Source organism: Chiloscyllium punctatum, chromosome 2 (genome assembly GCF_047496795.1).
Source record: "Chiloscyllium punctatum isolate Juve2018m chromosome 2, sChiPun1.3, whole genome shotgun sequence".
NCBI lineage: Eukaryota > Metazoa > Chordata > Chondrichthyes > Orectolobiformes > Hemiscylliidae > Chiloscyllium > Chiloscyllium punctatum.
Genome location: NC_092740.1, coordinates 39781698 through 39797069, shown reverse-complemented (window position 1 = coordinate 39797069; position 15372 = coordinate 39781698). Strand labels below are relative to the sequence as shown.

At 54.5% G+C, this 15372-nt stretch overlaps 1 protein-coding gene across 1 annotated transcript in view; it reads left to right on the top strand.

Moving 5' to 3' along the window:
- The window catches only part of LOC140492276 (unconventional myosin-Ie-like), a 30314-nt gene extending 15168 nt beyond the window's left edge, over window positions 1-15146 (top strand). The window contains exons 3-5 of the mRNA XM_072591228.1: window positions 12289-12383; window positions 13991-14078; window positions 15015-15146. Coding sequence (XP_072447329.1) covers window positions 12289-12383; window positions 13991-14078; window positions 15015-15146 — 315 coding nt within the window. The remainder of the gene's footprint in view (window positions 1-12288; window positions 12384-13990; window positions 14079-15014) is intronic.
- The last annotated feature ends 226 nt before the right edge of the window (window positions 15147-15372 follow it).

Genomic DNA, 15372 nt, shown 5'->3' with positions numbered 1-15372 from the left:
CGAGGGACACCGGGGAACTGTGCACGGTGCTCCGAGTGTGGGTCTGACCGAGGGGAGACTGGGGAACTGTGCACGGTGCTCCGAGTGTGGGTCTGACTGAGGGGAGACCGGGGAACTGTGCACGGTGCTCCGAGTGTGGGTCTGACCGAGGGAGACTGGGGAACTGTGCACGGTGCTCCGAGTGTGGGTCTGACCGAGGGGAGACCGGGGAACTGTGCATGGTGCTCCTAGTGTGGGTCTGTCCGAGGGGAGACCGGGGAACTGTGCACGGTGCTCCAAGTGTGGGTCTGACCGAGGGGAGACCGGGGAACTGTGCACGGTGCTCCGAGTGTGGGTCTGACCGAGGGAGACTGGGGAACTGTGCACGGTGCTCCGAGTGTGGGGTCTGACCGAGGGGAGACCGGGGAACTGTGCACGGTGCTCCGAGTGTGGGTTTGACCGAGGGGAGACCGGGGAACTGTGCACGGTGCTCCGAGTGTGGGTCTGACCGAGGGGAGACTGGGGAACTGTGCACGGTGCTCCGAGTGTGGGTCTGACCGAGGGGAGACCGGGGAACTGTGCACGGTGCTCCGAGTGTGGGTCTGACCGAGGGAGACTGGGGAACTGTGCACGGTGCTCCGAGTGTGGGGTCTGACCGAGGGGAGACCGGGGAACTGTGCACGGTGCTCCGAGTGTGGGTTTGACCGAGGGGAGACTGGGGAACTGTGCACGGTGCTCCGAGTGTGGGTCTGACCGAGAGGAGACCGGGGAACTGTGCACGGTGCTCCGAGTGTGGGTCTGACCGAGGGGAGACCGGGGAACTGTGCACGGTGCTCCGAGTGTGGGTCTGACCGAGGGAGACTGGGGAACTGTGCACGGTGCTCCGAGTGTGGGTCTGACCGAGAGGAGACCGGGGAACTGTGCACGGTGCTCCGAGTGTGGGTCTGACCGAGGGGAGACCGGGGAACTGTGCACGGTGCTCCGAGTGTGGGTCTGACCGAGGGAGACTGGGGAACTGTGCACGGTGCTCCGAGTGTGGGGTCTGACCGAGGGGAGACCGGGGAACTGTGCACGGTGCTCCGAGTGTGGGTTTGACCGAGGGGAGACTGGGGAACTGTGCACGGTGCTCCGAGTGTGGGTCTGACCGACAGGAGACCGGGGATCTGTGCACGGTGCTCCGAGTGTGGGTCTGACCGAGGGGAGACCGGGGAACTGTGCACGGTGCTCCGAGTGTGGGTCTGACCGAGGGAGACCGGGGAACTGTGCACGGTGCTCCGAGTGTGGGTCTGACCGAGGGGGAGACCGGGGAACTGTGCTCGGTGCTCCGAGTGTGGGTCTGACTGAGGGGAGAGTGGGGAACTGTGCACGGTGCTCCGAGTGTGAGTCTGACCGAGGGAGACCGGGGAACTGTGCACGGTGCTCCGAGTTTGGGTCTGACCGAGGGGAGACCGGGGAACTGTGCACGGTGCCCCGAGTGTGGGTCTGACCGGGGGCAGACCGGGGAACTGTGCACGGTGCCCCGAGTGTGGGTCTGACCGAGGGCAGACTGGGGAACTGTGCACGGTGCTCCGAGTGTGGGTCTGACCGAGGGACACCGGGGAACTGTGCACGGTGCTCCGAGTGTGGGTCTGACCGAGGGAGACCGGGGAACTGTGCACGGTGCTCCGAGTGTGGGTCTGACCGAGGGACACCGGGGAACTGTGCACGGTGCTCCGAGTGTGGGTCTGACCGAGGGAGACTGGGGAACTGTGCACGGTGCTCCGAGTGTGGGTCTGACCGAGGGAGACTGGGGAACTGTGCACGGTGCTCCGAGTGTGGGTCTGACCGAGGGACACCGGGGAACTGTGCACGGTGCTCCGAGTGTGGGTCTGACCGAGGGGAGACTGGGGAACTGTGCACGGTGCTCCGAGTGTGGGTCTGACTGAGGGGAGACCGGGGAACTGTGCACGGTGCTCCGAGTGTGGGTCTGACCGAGGGAGACTGGGGAACTGTGCACGGTGCTCCGAGTGTGGGTCTGACCGAGGGGAGACCGGGGAACTGTGCACGGTGCTCCTAGTGTGGGTCTGTCCGAGGGGAGACCGGGGAACTGTGCACGGTGCTCCAAGTGTGGGTCTGACCGAGGGGAGACCGGGGAACTGTGCACGGTGCTCCGAGTGTGGGTCTGACCGAGGGAGACTGGGGAACTGTGCACGGTGCTCCGAGTGTGGGGTCTGACCGAGGGGAGACCGGGGAACTGTGCACGGTGCTCCGAGTGTGGGTCTGACCGAGGGGAGACCGGGGAACTGTGCACGGTGCTCCGAGTGTGGGTCTGACCGAGGGGAGACCGGGGAACTGTGCACGGTGCTCCGAGTGTGGGTCTGACCGAGGGGAGACCGGGGAACTGTGCACGGTGCTCCGAGTGTGGGTCTGACCGAGGGAGACTGGGGAACTGTGCACGGTGCTCCGAGTGTGGGGTCTGACCGAGGGGAGACCGGGGAACTGTGCACGGTGCTCCGAGTGTGGGTTTGACCGAGGGGAGACCGGGGAACTGTGCACGGTGCTCCGAGTGTGGGTCTGACCGAGAGGAGACCGGGGAACTGTGCACGGTGCTCCGAGTGTGGGTCTGACCGAGGGGAGACCGGGGAACTGTGCACGGTGCTCCGAGTGTGGGTCTGACCGAGGGAGACTGGGGAACTGTGCACGGTGCTCCGAGTGTGGGTCTGACCGAGAGGAGACCGGGGAACTGTGCACGGTGCTCCGAGTGTGGGTCTGACCGAGGGACACCGGGGAACTGTGCACGGTGCCCCGAGTGTGGGTCTGACCGAGGGGAGACCGGGGAACTGTGCACGGTGCTCCGAGTGTGGGTCTGACCGAGGGGAGACCGGGGAACTGTGCACGGTGCTCCGAGTGTGGGTCTGACCAAGGGAGACTGGGGAACTGTGCACGGTGCTCCGAGTGTGGGGTCTGACCGAGGGGAGACCGGGGAACTGTGCACGGTGCTCCGAGTGTGGGTTTGACCGAGGGGAGACTGGGGAACTGTGCACGGTGCTCCGAGTGTGGGTCTGACCGAGAGGAGACCGGGGAACTGTGCACGGTGCTCCGAGTGTGGGTCTGACCGAGGGGAGACCGGGGAACTGTGCACGGTGCTCCGAGTGTGGGTCTGACCGAGGGAGACTGGGGAACTGTGCACGGTGCTCCGAGTGTGGGGTCTGACCGAGGGGAGACCGGGGAACTGTGCACGGTGCTCCGAGTGTGGGTCTGACCGAGGGGAGACCGGGGAACTGTGCACGGTGCTCCGAGTGTGGGTCTGACCGAGGGAGACTGGGGAACTGTGCACGGTGCTCCGAGTGTGGGGTCTGACCGAGGGGAGACTGGGGAACTGTGCACGGTGCTCCGAGTGTGGGTCTGACCGAGGGGAGACCGGGGAACTGTGCACGGTGCTCCGAGTGTGGGTCTGACCGAGGGAGACTGGGGAACTGTGCACGGTGCTCCGAGTGTGGGTCTGACCGAGGGGAGACTGGGGAACTGTGCACGGTGCTCCGAGTGTGGGTCTGACCGAGGGGAGACCGGGTAACTGTGCACGGTGCTCCAAGTGTGGGTGTAACCGAGGGAGACCGGGGAACTGTGCACGGTGCTCCGAGTGTGGGTCTGACCGAGGGGAGACCGGGGAACTGTGCACGGTGCTCCAAGTGTGGGTGTAACCGAGGGAGAGTGTGCATTCTGCCTGAGGGAGTGACACACTGACTCTGACCTGCACCCCTTTGGGCTGGGGGGTTTGTGTCGGTGTTTTCTCTGGGGGAGAGGGGTGGTGTGTGTGTGAGTGTGCAACATTGGGTGTGAGTGTGTATGAGTGTGTAATGTGGTGTGTGTGTATTTGTGTGTATGTAATATGGTGTATGTGTGTGTGTTACATGGTGTGTGTGAGTGTGTGTGTAATGTGTGTGAGTGTGTCATGTGTGAGAGTGTGTAATGTGGTGTGTGTGAGTGTGTAACGTGGTGTGTGTGTGTGTAATGTGTGTGAGTGTGTAATGTGAGAGTGCATAACGTGGTGTGTGTGTGTGTGTGTGTAACGTGGTGTGTGTGTGTAATGTGTGAGAGTTTGTAACATGGTGTGTGAGTGTGTGAGTGTGTGTAACATGGTGTGTGTGTGTGAGTGTGTAACGTGGTGTATGTGTGTGTAATGTGGTTTGTGTGAGAGTGTGTAACGTGTGTGTGTAATGTATGTGTGTAATGTGTGTGTGTGTAACGTGTTGTGTGTGTAATGTTGTGTGTGAGATTGTGTAATGTGGTATGTGTGTGTAACGGTGTGTTTGTGTAACATGTAATGTGTGTGTGTGTACCGTGGTGTGTGTGTGTACCGTGGTGTGTGTGTGTCTGTGTGTAAGGTGGTGCGGGTGTGTAACATGGTGTGTGTGTGTGTGTCTAATGTGGAGTGGGTGTGTAAGTGTGTGCAACGTGGTGTGAGTGTGTGTAACATGGTGTGCGAGTGAGTGTGTGTAACGTGGTGTGTGTGTGTAACGTGGTGTGTGTGAATGTAACGTGGTGTGTGTGAGTGTGTAACATGGTGTGTGTGTAACGTGGTGTGTGTGTGTAACATGGTGTGTGTGTGTAACGTGGTGTGTGTGTGTAACATGGTGTGTGAGAGTGTGCAACGCGGTTTGTGAGTGTGTAACGTGATGTGTGTGTGTAACGTGGTGTGAGAGTGTGTAACATAGTGTGTAATGTGGTGTAACAGTGTGTAATGTGGTGTGTGTAACGTGTGTGTGTAACTTAGTGTGTGTGTGAGAGTGTAACGTGGTGTGTGAGTGTGTAATGTGGTGTGTGTGGTGTGTAGCATGTGTGTAACGTGTGTGTGTAATGTGGTGTGTGTGTGTAACGTGTGAATGTGTAACGTGGTGTGTGTGAGTATGTAATATGGTATGAGTGTGTAAAGTGGTGTGAGTGCATAATGAGGTGTGGGTGAATGTGTAACGTGGCGTGAGAGTGTGTGAGTGTGTAATGCGTGCGTGTGAAACGTGATGTGTGTGAGTGTGTAACGTGGTGTGAGTGTGTAATGTGGTGTGTTTGTGAGTGTGTAATGTGTGAGTGTGAGTGTGTAACATGGTGTGAGAGTGTGTAATGTGGTGTGAGAGTGTGTGTGAGTGTGTAATGTGGTGTGTGTGTAACATGGTGTGTGTGTGTGAATGTGTAACGTGGTGTGTGTGAGTATAATGTGGTGTGTGTGATTGTGTGTGTGTGTAACATGGTGTGAGTGAGCGTGTAATGTGGTGTGTGTGCGTAACGTGGTGTGCGTGTGTAACGTGTGTGTGAGTGTGTAAAGTGTGTGTGTAACGTGGTGTGAGAGTGTGTAGCGTGTTGTGTGAGAGTGTATAACGTGGTGTGTGTGTGAGCGTGCAATGTGGTGTGTGTGAGTGTGTAACATGGTGTGTGTGTGAGTGTGTAACATGGTGTGTGTGTGAGTATGTGTGTGAGAGTGTAACGTGGTGTGTGTGAGTGTGTAACGTGGTATACTTGAGTGAGTGTAACGTGGTGTGTGAAAGTGTGGAACGTGGTGTGTGTGATTGTGGAACGTGGTGTGTGAGTATGTGTAAGTGTGTGTGAGTGTGTAATGTGGTGTGTGTGATTGTGTAACATGGTGTGTGTGTGAGTGTGTAACGTGGTGTGTGTGATTGTGTAACATGGTGTGTGTGTGAGTGTGTAACGTGGTGTGTGTCTGAGGGTGTGTGTGAGTGTGTAACGTGTCGTGTGAATGTGTAACGTGGTGTGTGTGTGTAACATGGTGAGTGTGTGTGTGTAATGTGGTGTGTGTGTGATGTGGTGTGTGTGAGTGTGTGTGTGTAACGTGGTGAGTGTGTGTGTGTAATGTGGTGTGTGTGTGTAATGTGGTGTGTGTGTGTAACGTGGTGTGTGTGTAATGTGGTGTGTGTGTGAGTGTGTAATGTGGTGTGTGTAAGTGTGTAATGTGGTGTATGTGAGTGTGTAACATGGTATGTGTGTGTGTAACGTGCTGTGAGTGTGTAATGTGTGTGTAATGTGGTTGTGAGAGTGTGTAACGTGGTATGTGTGAGAGTATATAACGTGGTGAGTGTGTAACGTGTGTGTGTGTGTGTAATATGGTGTGAGAGTGTGTAACGTGTTGTGTGAGAGTGTATAACGTGTGTGTGAGAGAGTGTCCAATGTGGTGTGTGTGTGTGTGTAACATGGTGTGTGTGTGGGTATGTGTGTGAGAGTGTAACGTGCTGTGTGTGAGTGTGTAACGTGGTATACTTGAGTGAGTGTAACGTGGTGTGTGAAAGTGTGGAACGTGGTGTGTGTGATTGTGGAACGTGGTGTGTGAGTATGTGTAAGTGTGTGTGAGTGTGTAATGTGGTGTGTGTGATTGTGTAACATGGTGTGTGTGTGTGTGTAACGTGTCGTGTGAATGTGTAACGTGGTGTGTGTGTGTAACATGGTGTATGTGAGTGTGTAATGTGGTGTGTGTGTGTAACGTGGTGTGTGAGTGTGTATATGTGAGTGAGTGTGCAACATGAGTGAGTGTGTGTGTGTAATGTGGTTTGTGTGTAACATGGTGTGTGTGAGGGTGAGTGTGTGTGTGTAACGTGTGTGTGTAACATGGTGTGTGTGTGTAACATGGTGTGTGTGAGTGTGTAATGTGGTGTGTGTGTGTAACATGGTGTGTGTGTAACGTGCTGAGTGTGTAATGTGTGTGTAACGTGCTGAGTGTGTAATGTGTGTAACGTGGTTGTATGAGTGTGTAATGTGGTGTGCGTGAGAGTGTGACATGGTGTGTGTGAGTGTGTAACATGGTGTGAGTGTGTAGCGTGGTGTGTGAGAGTGTGGAACATGGTGTGTGCAAGTGTGTAACGTGCTGTGTGTGAGTATGTAACGTGGTGTGTGTGTGTGACATGGTATGCGTGTGTGTGTGTAACATGGTGTGTGAGAGTGTGTAACATGGTGTGTGCAAGTGTGTAACGTGCTGTGAGTATGTAACGTGGTGTGTGTGTAATGTGGTATGTGTGTGTTTGAGTGTGTAACATGCCGTGTGTGAGTGTGTAACGTGGTGTGTGTGAGTGTGTGTGAGTGTGTGACATGGTGTGTGTGCATGTGTAATGTGGTGTGTGTGTAACGTGGTGTGTGCGAGTGTGTAACGTGGTGTGTGAGTGTGTAATGTGGTGTATGGGTGTGTGAAACATGGTATGAGTGTGTAAAGTGGTGTGAGTCTGTAATGAGGTGTGTGTGAGTGTGTAACGTGGTGTGAGAGTGTATGAATGTGTAACACGTGTGTGTGAAATGTGATGTGTGTGTAATGTGTGAGTGTGAGTGTGTAACGTGGTGTGAGAGCGTGTGTGAGTGTGTAATGTGGTGTGTGAGAGTGTGTAAAGTGTTGTGTGTGTGTGAATGTGTAACGTGGTGTGTGTGAGTGTGACGTGGTGTGTGTGAGTGTGTAATGTGGTGTGTGTGTGTAAAGTGGTGTGTGTGTAACGTGGTGTGAGAGTGTGTAACGTGGTGTGTCTGTGTGAGAATGTGCAATGTGGTTTGTGTGTGAGTGTGTAACATGGTGTGTGTGTGAGTGTGTGTGAGTGTAACGTGGTGTGTGAAAGTGTGGAACGTGGTGTGTGTGATTGTGGAACATGGTGTGTGAGTATGTGTGAGTGTGTATCGTGGTGTGTGTGTGTGAGTAACATGGTGTGTGTGAGTGTGTAACGCGGTGTGTGTCTGAGGGTGTGTGTGAGTGTGTAATGTGTCGTATGAATGTGTAACGTGGTGTATGTGAGTGTATAACGTGGTGTGTGTGTATAACGTGGTGTATGTGAGTGTGTAATGTGTGTGTGTGTAACGTGGTGTGTGAGTGTGTATGTGTGAGTGAGTGTGTAACGTGAGTGTGTGTGAGTGTGTGTGTAATGTGGTGTGTGTGTAACGTGGTGTGTGTGAGTGTGTGTAATGTGGTGTGTGTGAGGGCGAGTGTGTGTGTGTAATGTGGTGTGTGTGTGTAACGTGGTGTTTGTGTGTAAGTTTGTAATGTGGTGTATGTGAGTGTGTAACGTGCTGTGAGTGTGTAATGTGTGTGTGAGAGTATATGGTATGTGTAATGTGATGTGTGAGTGTGCAACGTGTGTGAGTGTGTAGCGTGTGTGTGTGGTGTGTGTGTAACGTGTGTGTGTGTGTAACGTGTGAGTAACGTGGTGTGTGTGAGTGTGTAACATGGTGTGTGTGAGTGTGTAACATGGTGTGAGTGTGTAGCGTAGTGTGTGAGAGTGTGTAACATGGTGTGTGCGAGTGTGTAACATGCTGTGTGTGAGTATGTAACGTGGTCTGTGTGTGTGTAACGTGGTATGTGTGTGTGAGTGTGTAACATGGTGTGTGAGAGTGTGTGAGAGTGTGTAACATGGTGTGTGAGAGTGTGTAACATGGTGTGTGCGAGTGTGTAACATGCTGTGTGTGAGTGTGTAACGTGGTCTGTGTGTGTGTAACGTGGTATGTGTGTGTGTGAGTGTGTAACATGGTGTGTGAGAGTGTGTAACATGGTGTGTGCGAGTGTGTAACGTGCTGTGTGTGAGTGTGTAACGTGGTGTGTGTGTAACGTGGTATGTGTGTGTTTGAGTGTGTAACATGGTGTGTGTGAGTGTGTAACGTGGTGTGTGTGAGTGTGTAACATGGTGTGTGTGTGTGTGTGTAATGTGGTGTGTGTGAGTGTCTAACATGGTGTTTGTGTGTAATGTGTGCGTGTAACGTGGTGTGTGTATGTGTGAAACGTGGTGTGTGTGAGTGTGTGTATGTAACGTGGTGTGTGTGTGTAATGTGGTTTGTGTGTAACGTGGTGTGTGTGAGTGAGTGTGTAACGTGGGGTGAGAGAGTGTAACATAGTGTGTAACGTGGTGTGAGAGTGTGTAACGTGGTGTGTGTGAGTATAATGTGGTGTGTGTAACATGGTGTGTGAGTGTGTGTGAGTGTGTAACGTGGTGTATGTGAGTGTGTAACATGGTGTGTGTGATTGTGCGTATGTGAGTGTGTAACGGTGTGTGAGTGTGTGTGCGTAACGTGGTGTGTGTGTGTAACGTGGTGTGTGTGTGTAACGTGGTGTGTGTGTGAGTGTGCAACGTGGTGTGTGTGAGTGTGCAACATGGTGTGTGTGTTTGTGTAATGTGGTGTGTGTGTGTGTGACGTGGTGTGTGTGTGTGTATGAGTGTGTGTGAGTGTGTAACGTGGTGTGTGAGTGTGTAATGTGGTGTATGTGTGTGAGCGTGTAACGTGGCGTGTGAGTGTGTGTGAGTGTGTATGAGTGTGTGTGAGTGTGTATGAGTGTGTGTGAGTGTGTAACGTGGTGTGAGTGTGTAACGTGGTGTATGAGTGTGTGTGAGTGTGTAACGTGGTGTGTGAGTGTATATGAGTGTGTGTGAGTGTGTAACGTGGTGTGTGAGTGTGTAACGTGGTGTGTGAGTGTATATGAGTGTGTGTGAGTGTGTAACATGGTGTGTGTGAGTGTGTAACGTGGTGTGTGTCTGAGGGTGTGTGTGAGTGTGTAATGTGTCGTATGAATGTGTAACGTGGTGTGTGTGAGTGTGTGTGAGTGTGTAACGTGGTGTGTGTGTGTAACGTGGTGTGTGTGTGTAACGTGGTGTATGAGTGTGTAATGTGGTGTGTGTGTGTAACGTGGTGTGTGTGAGTGTGTGTGTGCAATGTGGTGTGTGTGAGGGCGAGTGTGTGTGTGTAACGTGGTGTGTGTGTGTGTGTAAGTTTGTAATGTGGTGTATGTGAGTGTGTAACGTGCTGTGAGTGTGTAATGTGTGTGTGAGAGTATATAATGTCATGTGTGTAACATGGTGTGTGTAATGTGATGTGTGTGTGTGCAACGTGTGTGAGTGTGTAGCGTGTGTGTGTGTGTAACATGTGTGAGTGTGTAATGTGGTGTGTGTGAGTGTGTAACATGGTGTGTGTGAGTGTGTAACATGGTGTGAGTGTGTAGCGTAGTGTGTGAGAGTGTGTAACATGGTGTGTGCGAGTATGTAACGTGGTCTGTGTGTGTAACGTGGTATGTGTGTGTGTGAGTGTGTAACATGGTGTGTGAGAGTGTGTGAGAGTGTGTAACATGGTGTGTGCGAGTGTGTAACGTGCTGTGTGTGAGTATGTAACGTGGTGTGTGTGTGTTTGAGTGTGTAACATGGTGTGTGTGAGTGTGTAACATGGTGTGTGTGAGTGTGTGTGTAACGTGGTGTGTGTGAATGTGTAATGTGGTGTGTGTGAGTGTCTAACGTGGTGTTTGTGTGTAATGTGTGCGTGTAACGTGGTGTGTGTGAGAGTGTGTAATGTGGTGTGTGTATGTGTGAAACGTGGTGTGTGAGAGTGTTTGTGTGTATGTAATGTGGTGTGTGTGTAACGTGGTGTGTGTGAGTGAGTGTGTAATGTGGAGTGAGTGAGTGTGTAACGTGGTGTGAGAGAGTGTAACATAGTGTGTAACGTGGTGTGAGAGTGTGTAATGTGGTGTGTGTGAGTATAATGTGGTGTGTGTAACATGGTGTGTGAGTGTGTGTGAGTGTGTAACGTGTATGTGAGTGTGTAACATGGTGTGTGTGATTGTGTGTATGTGAGTGTGTAACGGTGTGTGAGTGTGTGTGTGTAACATGGTGTGTGTGTGTAACATGGTGTGTGTGTGTGAGTGTCTAATGTGGTGTGTGTGAGTGTGCAACGTGGTGTGTGTGTGTGTTTGTGTAACGTGGTGTGTGTGTGTGTGAGAGACATGGTGTGTGTGTGTGTAACATGGTGTGTGTATGTGTCAGTGTTTAATGTGGTGTGTGTGTGTGTGTAACATGGTGATTGTGAGTGTGTGTGTAACGTGGTGTGTGTGTGTAATGTGGTGTGTGAGTGTGAGTGTGTAACATGGTGTGTGAGTGTGTAACATTGTGGGTGAGTGTGTGTGTGTAACATGGTGTGTGTGTGTAACATGGTGTGTGAGTGTGTAACATGGTGTGTGATTGTGTGTGAGTGCGAAACGTGGTGTGTGAGTGTGTGTAACATGGTGTGAGTGAGTGTGTAATGTGGTGTGTGTGTGTAACATGGTGTGTGATTGTGTATGAGTGTGTGTGAGTGTGTAACATGGTGTGTGTGTGTGAGTGTGTAACATGGTGTGTGAGTGTGTATGAGTGTGTGTGAGTGTGTAACATGGTGTGTGAATGTGTGTGAGTGTGTAACATGGTGTGTGAGTGCGTATGAGTGTGTGTGTGAGTATGTATAAGTGTGTGTGAGTGTGTAACATGGTGTGTGAGTGTGTAACATGATGTGTGAGTGTGTAACATGATGTGTGTGTGTGTATGAGTGTGTGTGTGTATGAGTGTGTGTGTGTGTAACGTGGTGTATGTGTGTGAGTGTGTAACGTAGTGTGTGTGTGTATGAGTGTGTGTGAATGTGTAACATGGTGTGTGAGTGTGTAACGTGGTGTATGTGTGTGAGTGTGTACCGTGGTGTGTGAGTGTGTATGTATGAGTGTGTGTGAGTGTGTAACGTGGTGTATGTGTGTGAGTGTGTACCGTGGTGTGTGAGTGTGTATGTATGAGTGTGTGTGAGTGTGTACCGTGGTGTGTGAGTGTGTATGTATGAGTGTGTGTGAGTGTGTAACGTGGTGTGTGAGTGTGTAACGTGGTGTGTGTGTGTGTATGAGTGTGTGAGTGTGTAACGTGGTGTGTGAGTGTATATGAGTGTGTGTGAGTGTGTAAGGTGGTGTGTGTGAGTGTGTAAGGTGGTGTGTGTGAGTGTGTAAGGTGGTGTGTGAGTGTGTAAGGTGGTGTGTGAGTGTGTGTGAGTGTGTAAGGTGGTGTGTGAGTGTGTAACCTGGTGTGTGTGAGTGTGTATGAGTGTGTGTGAGTGTGTAAGGTGGTGTGTGAGTGTGTAACCGGGTGTGTGTGAGTGTGTATGAGTGTGTGTGAGAGTGTAAGGTGGTGTGTGAGTGTGTAACCTGGTGTGTGTGAGTGTGTATGAGTGTGTATGAGTGTGTGTGAGTGTGTAATGTGGTGTGTGTGTGTGAGTGTGTAACGTGGTGTGTGTGAGTGTGTATGAGTGTGTGTGAGTGTGTAAGGTGGTGTGTGAGTGTGTAACCTGGTGTGTGTGAGTGTGTATGAGTGTGTGAGAGTGTGTAAGGTGGTGTGTGAGTGTGTAAGGTGGTGTGTGTGTGTGTGAGTGTGTATGAGTGTGTGTGAGTGTGTAACGTGGTGTGTGAGTGTGTATGAGTGTGTGTGAGTGTGTGTGAGTGTGTGTGAGTGTGTAACGTGGTGTGTGAGTGTGTAAGGTGGTGTGTGAGTGTGTGTGAGTGTGTAACCTGGTGTGTGTTCCCCCCTACAGGCTCAGTATGAGAACCCCCCCCATATCTATGCTCTGGCTGACAATATGTACAGGAACATGGTGATCGATGGAGAGAACCAGTGTGTTATCATCAGGTAAGAGTCACCAGTCCCTTCCCCAGGGCCACCAAGGCTCAACCCGAACCTCCATCTCGTCACCCTCACCTCCTCCTCATCCACCCTACCCTCGCGTTCACCCTCACTCCTCCCAGCTCATTGTCTCCCCCCCTCTCTCTCTATCCCTCCCCCTCTCTCTCCCCCCCTCTTCCCCCTCTCTCTCTCTTCCCCTTCTCTCTCTATCCTCCCTCTCTCCCCCACACTCTCTCTCTCTCTCTCTCCCCTCTATCTCTCTCTCTACCCTCTCTATCTCTCTCTCTGCCCCCTCACTGTCTCTCTCCCCTCTCTCTCCCCCCCTCTCTCCCCTCCTCTCTCTATCCCTCCCTCTCTCTCTCCCCCCCTTCCCCCTCTTTCTCTCACCCCCCCCTCTCTCTTCCCCACTCTAACCCCACCTCCCCCCACTCTCCCTCTCCCCTCTCTCTCTCCCCCCTCTTCCCCCTCTCTCTCTCTCCCCCTTCTCTCTCTATCCCTCCCTCTCTCCCCCCCCACTCTCTCTCTCTCTCTCCTCTCTATCTCTCTCTCTGCCCCCTCACTCTCTCTCTTCCCCCTCTCTCACTCTCCCTCTCCCCTCTCTCTCTCCCCCCTCTTCCCCCTCTCTCTCTCTCCCCCTCCTCTCTCTCTCCCCCCTCACTCTCTCTCTCCCCTCACTCTCTCTCTCCCCCCTCACTCTCTCTCTCCCCCCTCACTCTCTCTCTCTCCCCCTTCTCTCTCTATCCCTCCCTCTCTCCCCCCCACACTCTCTCTCTCTCCTCTCTATCTCTCTCTCTCTCCCCCCCTCACTCTCTCTCCCCCTCACTCACTCTCTCTCCCCCCAACTCTCTCTCCCCCCCTCTCCCCTCACTCTCTCTCTCCACTTAGTGTCTCTCTCTCTCTCCCCCCCCCCACTCTCGCTCTCTTTGCCCCCTCACTCTCTCTCTCTCCCCCTCTCTCTCTCTCCCCTCACTCTCTCTCTCTCCCCTCTCTATCTCTCTCTCCCCCTCACTCTCTCTCTCTGCCCCCTCACTCTCTCTCTCCCCCTCACTCTCTCTCTCCCCTCACTCTCTCTCTCTGCCCCCTCACTCTCTCTCTCCCCCTCACTCTCTCTCCCCTCTCTCTCCCCCCTCACTCTCTCTCTCTCCCCCTCACTCTCTCTCTCTCCCCCTCACTCTCTCTCCCCTCTCTCTCCCCCTCACCCTCTCTCTCTCCCCTCATTCTCTCTCCCCCTCTATCTCTCTCTCTCTCTGCCCCCTCACTCTCTCTCTCCCCTCACTCACTCTCTCTCTCTGTCTCCCCTCACTCTCTCTCTCCCCCTCACTCTCTCTCCCCCTCACTCTCTCTCTCCCCTCACTCTCTCTCCCCTCACTCTCTCTCCCCCCCCCCCCTCTCTGTCTGTCATTGGGAGGGGAGGAGGGTGGAGCTGATTTTTGAATTCCCCTGCATTGAAAGTTCTCTTTGCCCCCTCCTCTCCCTCCCCCTCCACCCTCTCCCCTCCCCCCTCCACCCTCTCCCTCCCCCCTCCCCCTCCCCCTCTCCCTCCTCCCTCTCCCTCCCCCTCCTCCTCCCGCCCTCTCCTTCCCCTCCCCCCTCCCCCTCCCCCTCCCCCACAGTGGGGAGAGTGGCGCTGGGAAGACTGTTGGAGCCAAGTTCATCATGAGCTACATTTCCAAAGTCTCGGGCGGAGGTCCCAAGGTCCAGGTAAGAACCCCCCCCCTAACACCCACCCCCCAACCCCCAACCCCTACCCACCACCCCAACCCACCACCCCTCAACCCCACACCCACCACCCCACCCCCCACCCACCACCCTCCACCCAACACCCCCAACCCACCACCCACCAACTCCCACAACCCACCCACCACCCACCCAACCCCCACCCTCCAACCCACCACCCACCACACCCAACCCCCACCCCCTAACCCCCATCCCCAACCCACCAACCCCAACCCCCACCCCCAACCTCCAACCCCACCCCAACCCACCACCCACCACCCCCCAACCCACCACCCCAACCCCCAATCGACCACCCCCAACCCACCTCCCCCCAACCCCCAACCACCCAACCACCACCCACCAACCCACAATCTCCACCCACCACCCAACACCCCCCAACCCCCAATCCCCAACCCACCACCCCCCACCAACACCCACCACCCCCCAACCACCACCCACCACCCTCCGCCCACTACCCCCAACCCACCACCCCCCAACCCCCAACACACCACCCCCCAACCCGCCACCCCCAACACCCACCACCCCCCAACCCGCCACCCCCAACCCCCACCACCCCCTACCCCCAACCCACTAGCCGCACAACCCCCACCACCCACCACGCCCAACCCCCACTCACCCCCAACATCCACCAACCACCACCCCCAAACCACCACCCCAACCCCCACCCACCACCAACCAACCCCCACCCCTGCGAGGGTCAGCACCGAGGGAGCGGGTGCTGTGGGAGGGTCTGTGCTGAGGGGGCGGGTGCTGTCGGAGGGTCAGTGCTGAGGGAGTGGGTGCTGTGGGAGGGTCAGTGCTGAGGGAGCGGGCACTGTCGGAGGGTCAGCGCTGAGGGAGCGGGCGCTGTCGGAGGGTCAGTGCTGAGGGAGCTGAAATGTTTTGGTCTTTTCCCAACAGCAAGTGAAGGACATTATCCTGAAATCGAATCCGTTGTTGGAGGCGTTCGGAAATGCCAAAACCGTCAGAAATAATAATTCCAGCCGCTTTGTATGTACCGCTCTGCGAGGGATGGAGGCTGCATGGGGCTAGGCCGAGCACGTGGTCCGCGTTTGGTGTGTCCCAGACCGGGAGTGTACACGGGGCTCCGAGTGCGGTCTGACCCAGACCGGGAGTGTACACGGGGCTCCGAGTGCACTCTGACCCAGACCGGGAGTGTACGCGGGGCTCCGAGTGCGGTCTGACCCAGACCGGGAGTGTACGCGGGGCTCCGAGTGTGGGCTGACCCAGACCGGGAGTGTACACGGGGCTCCGAGTG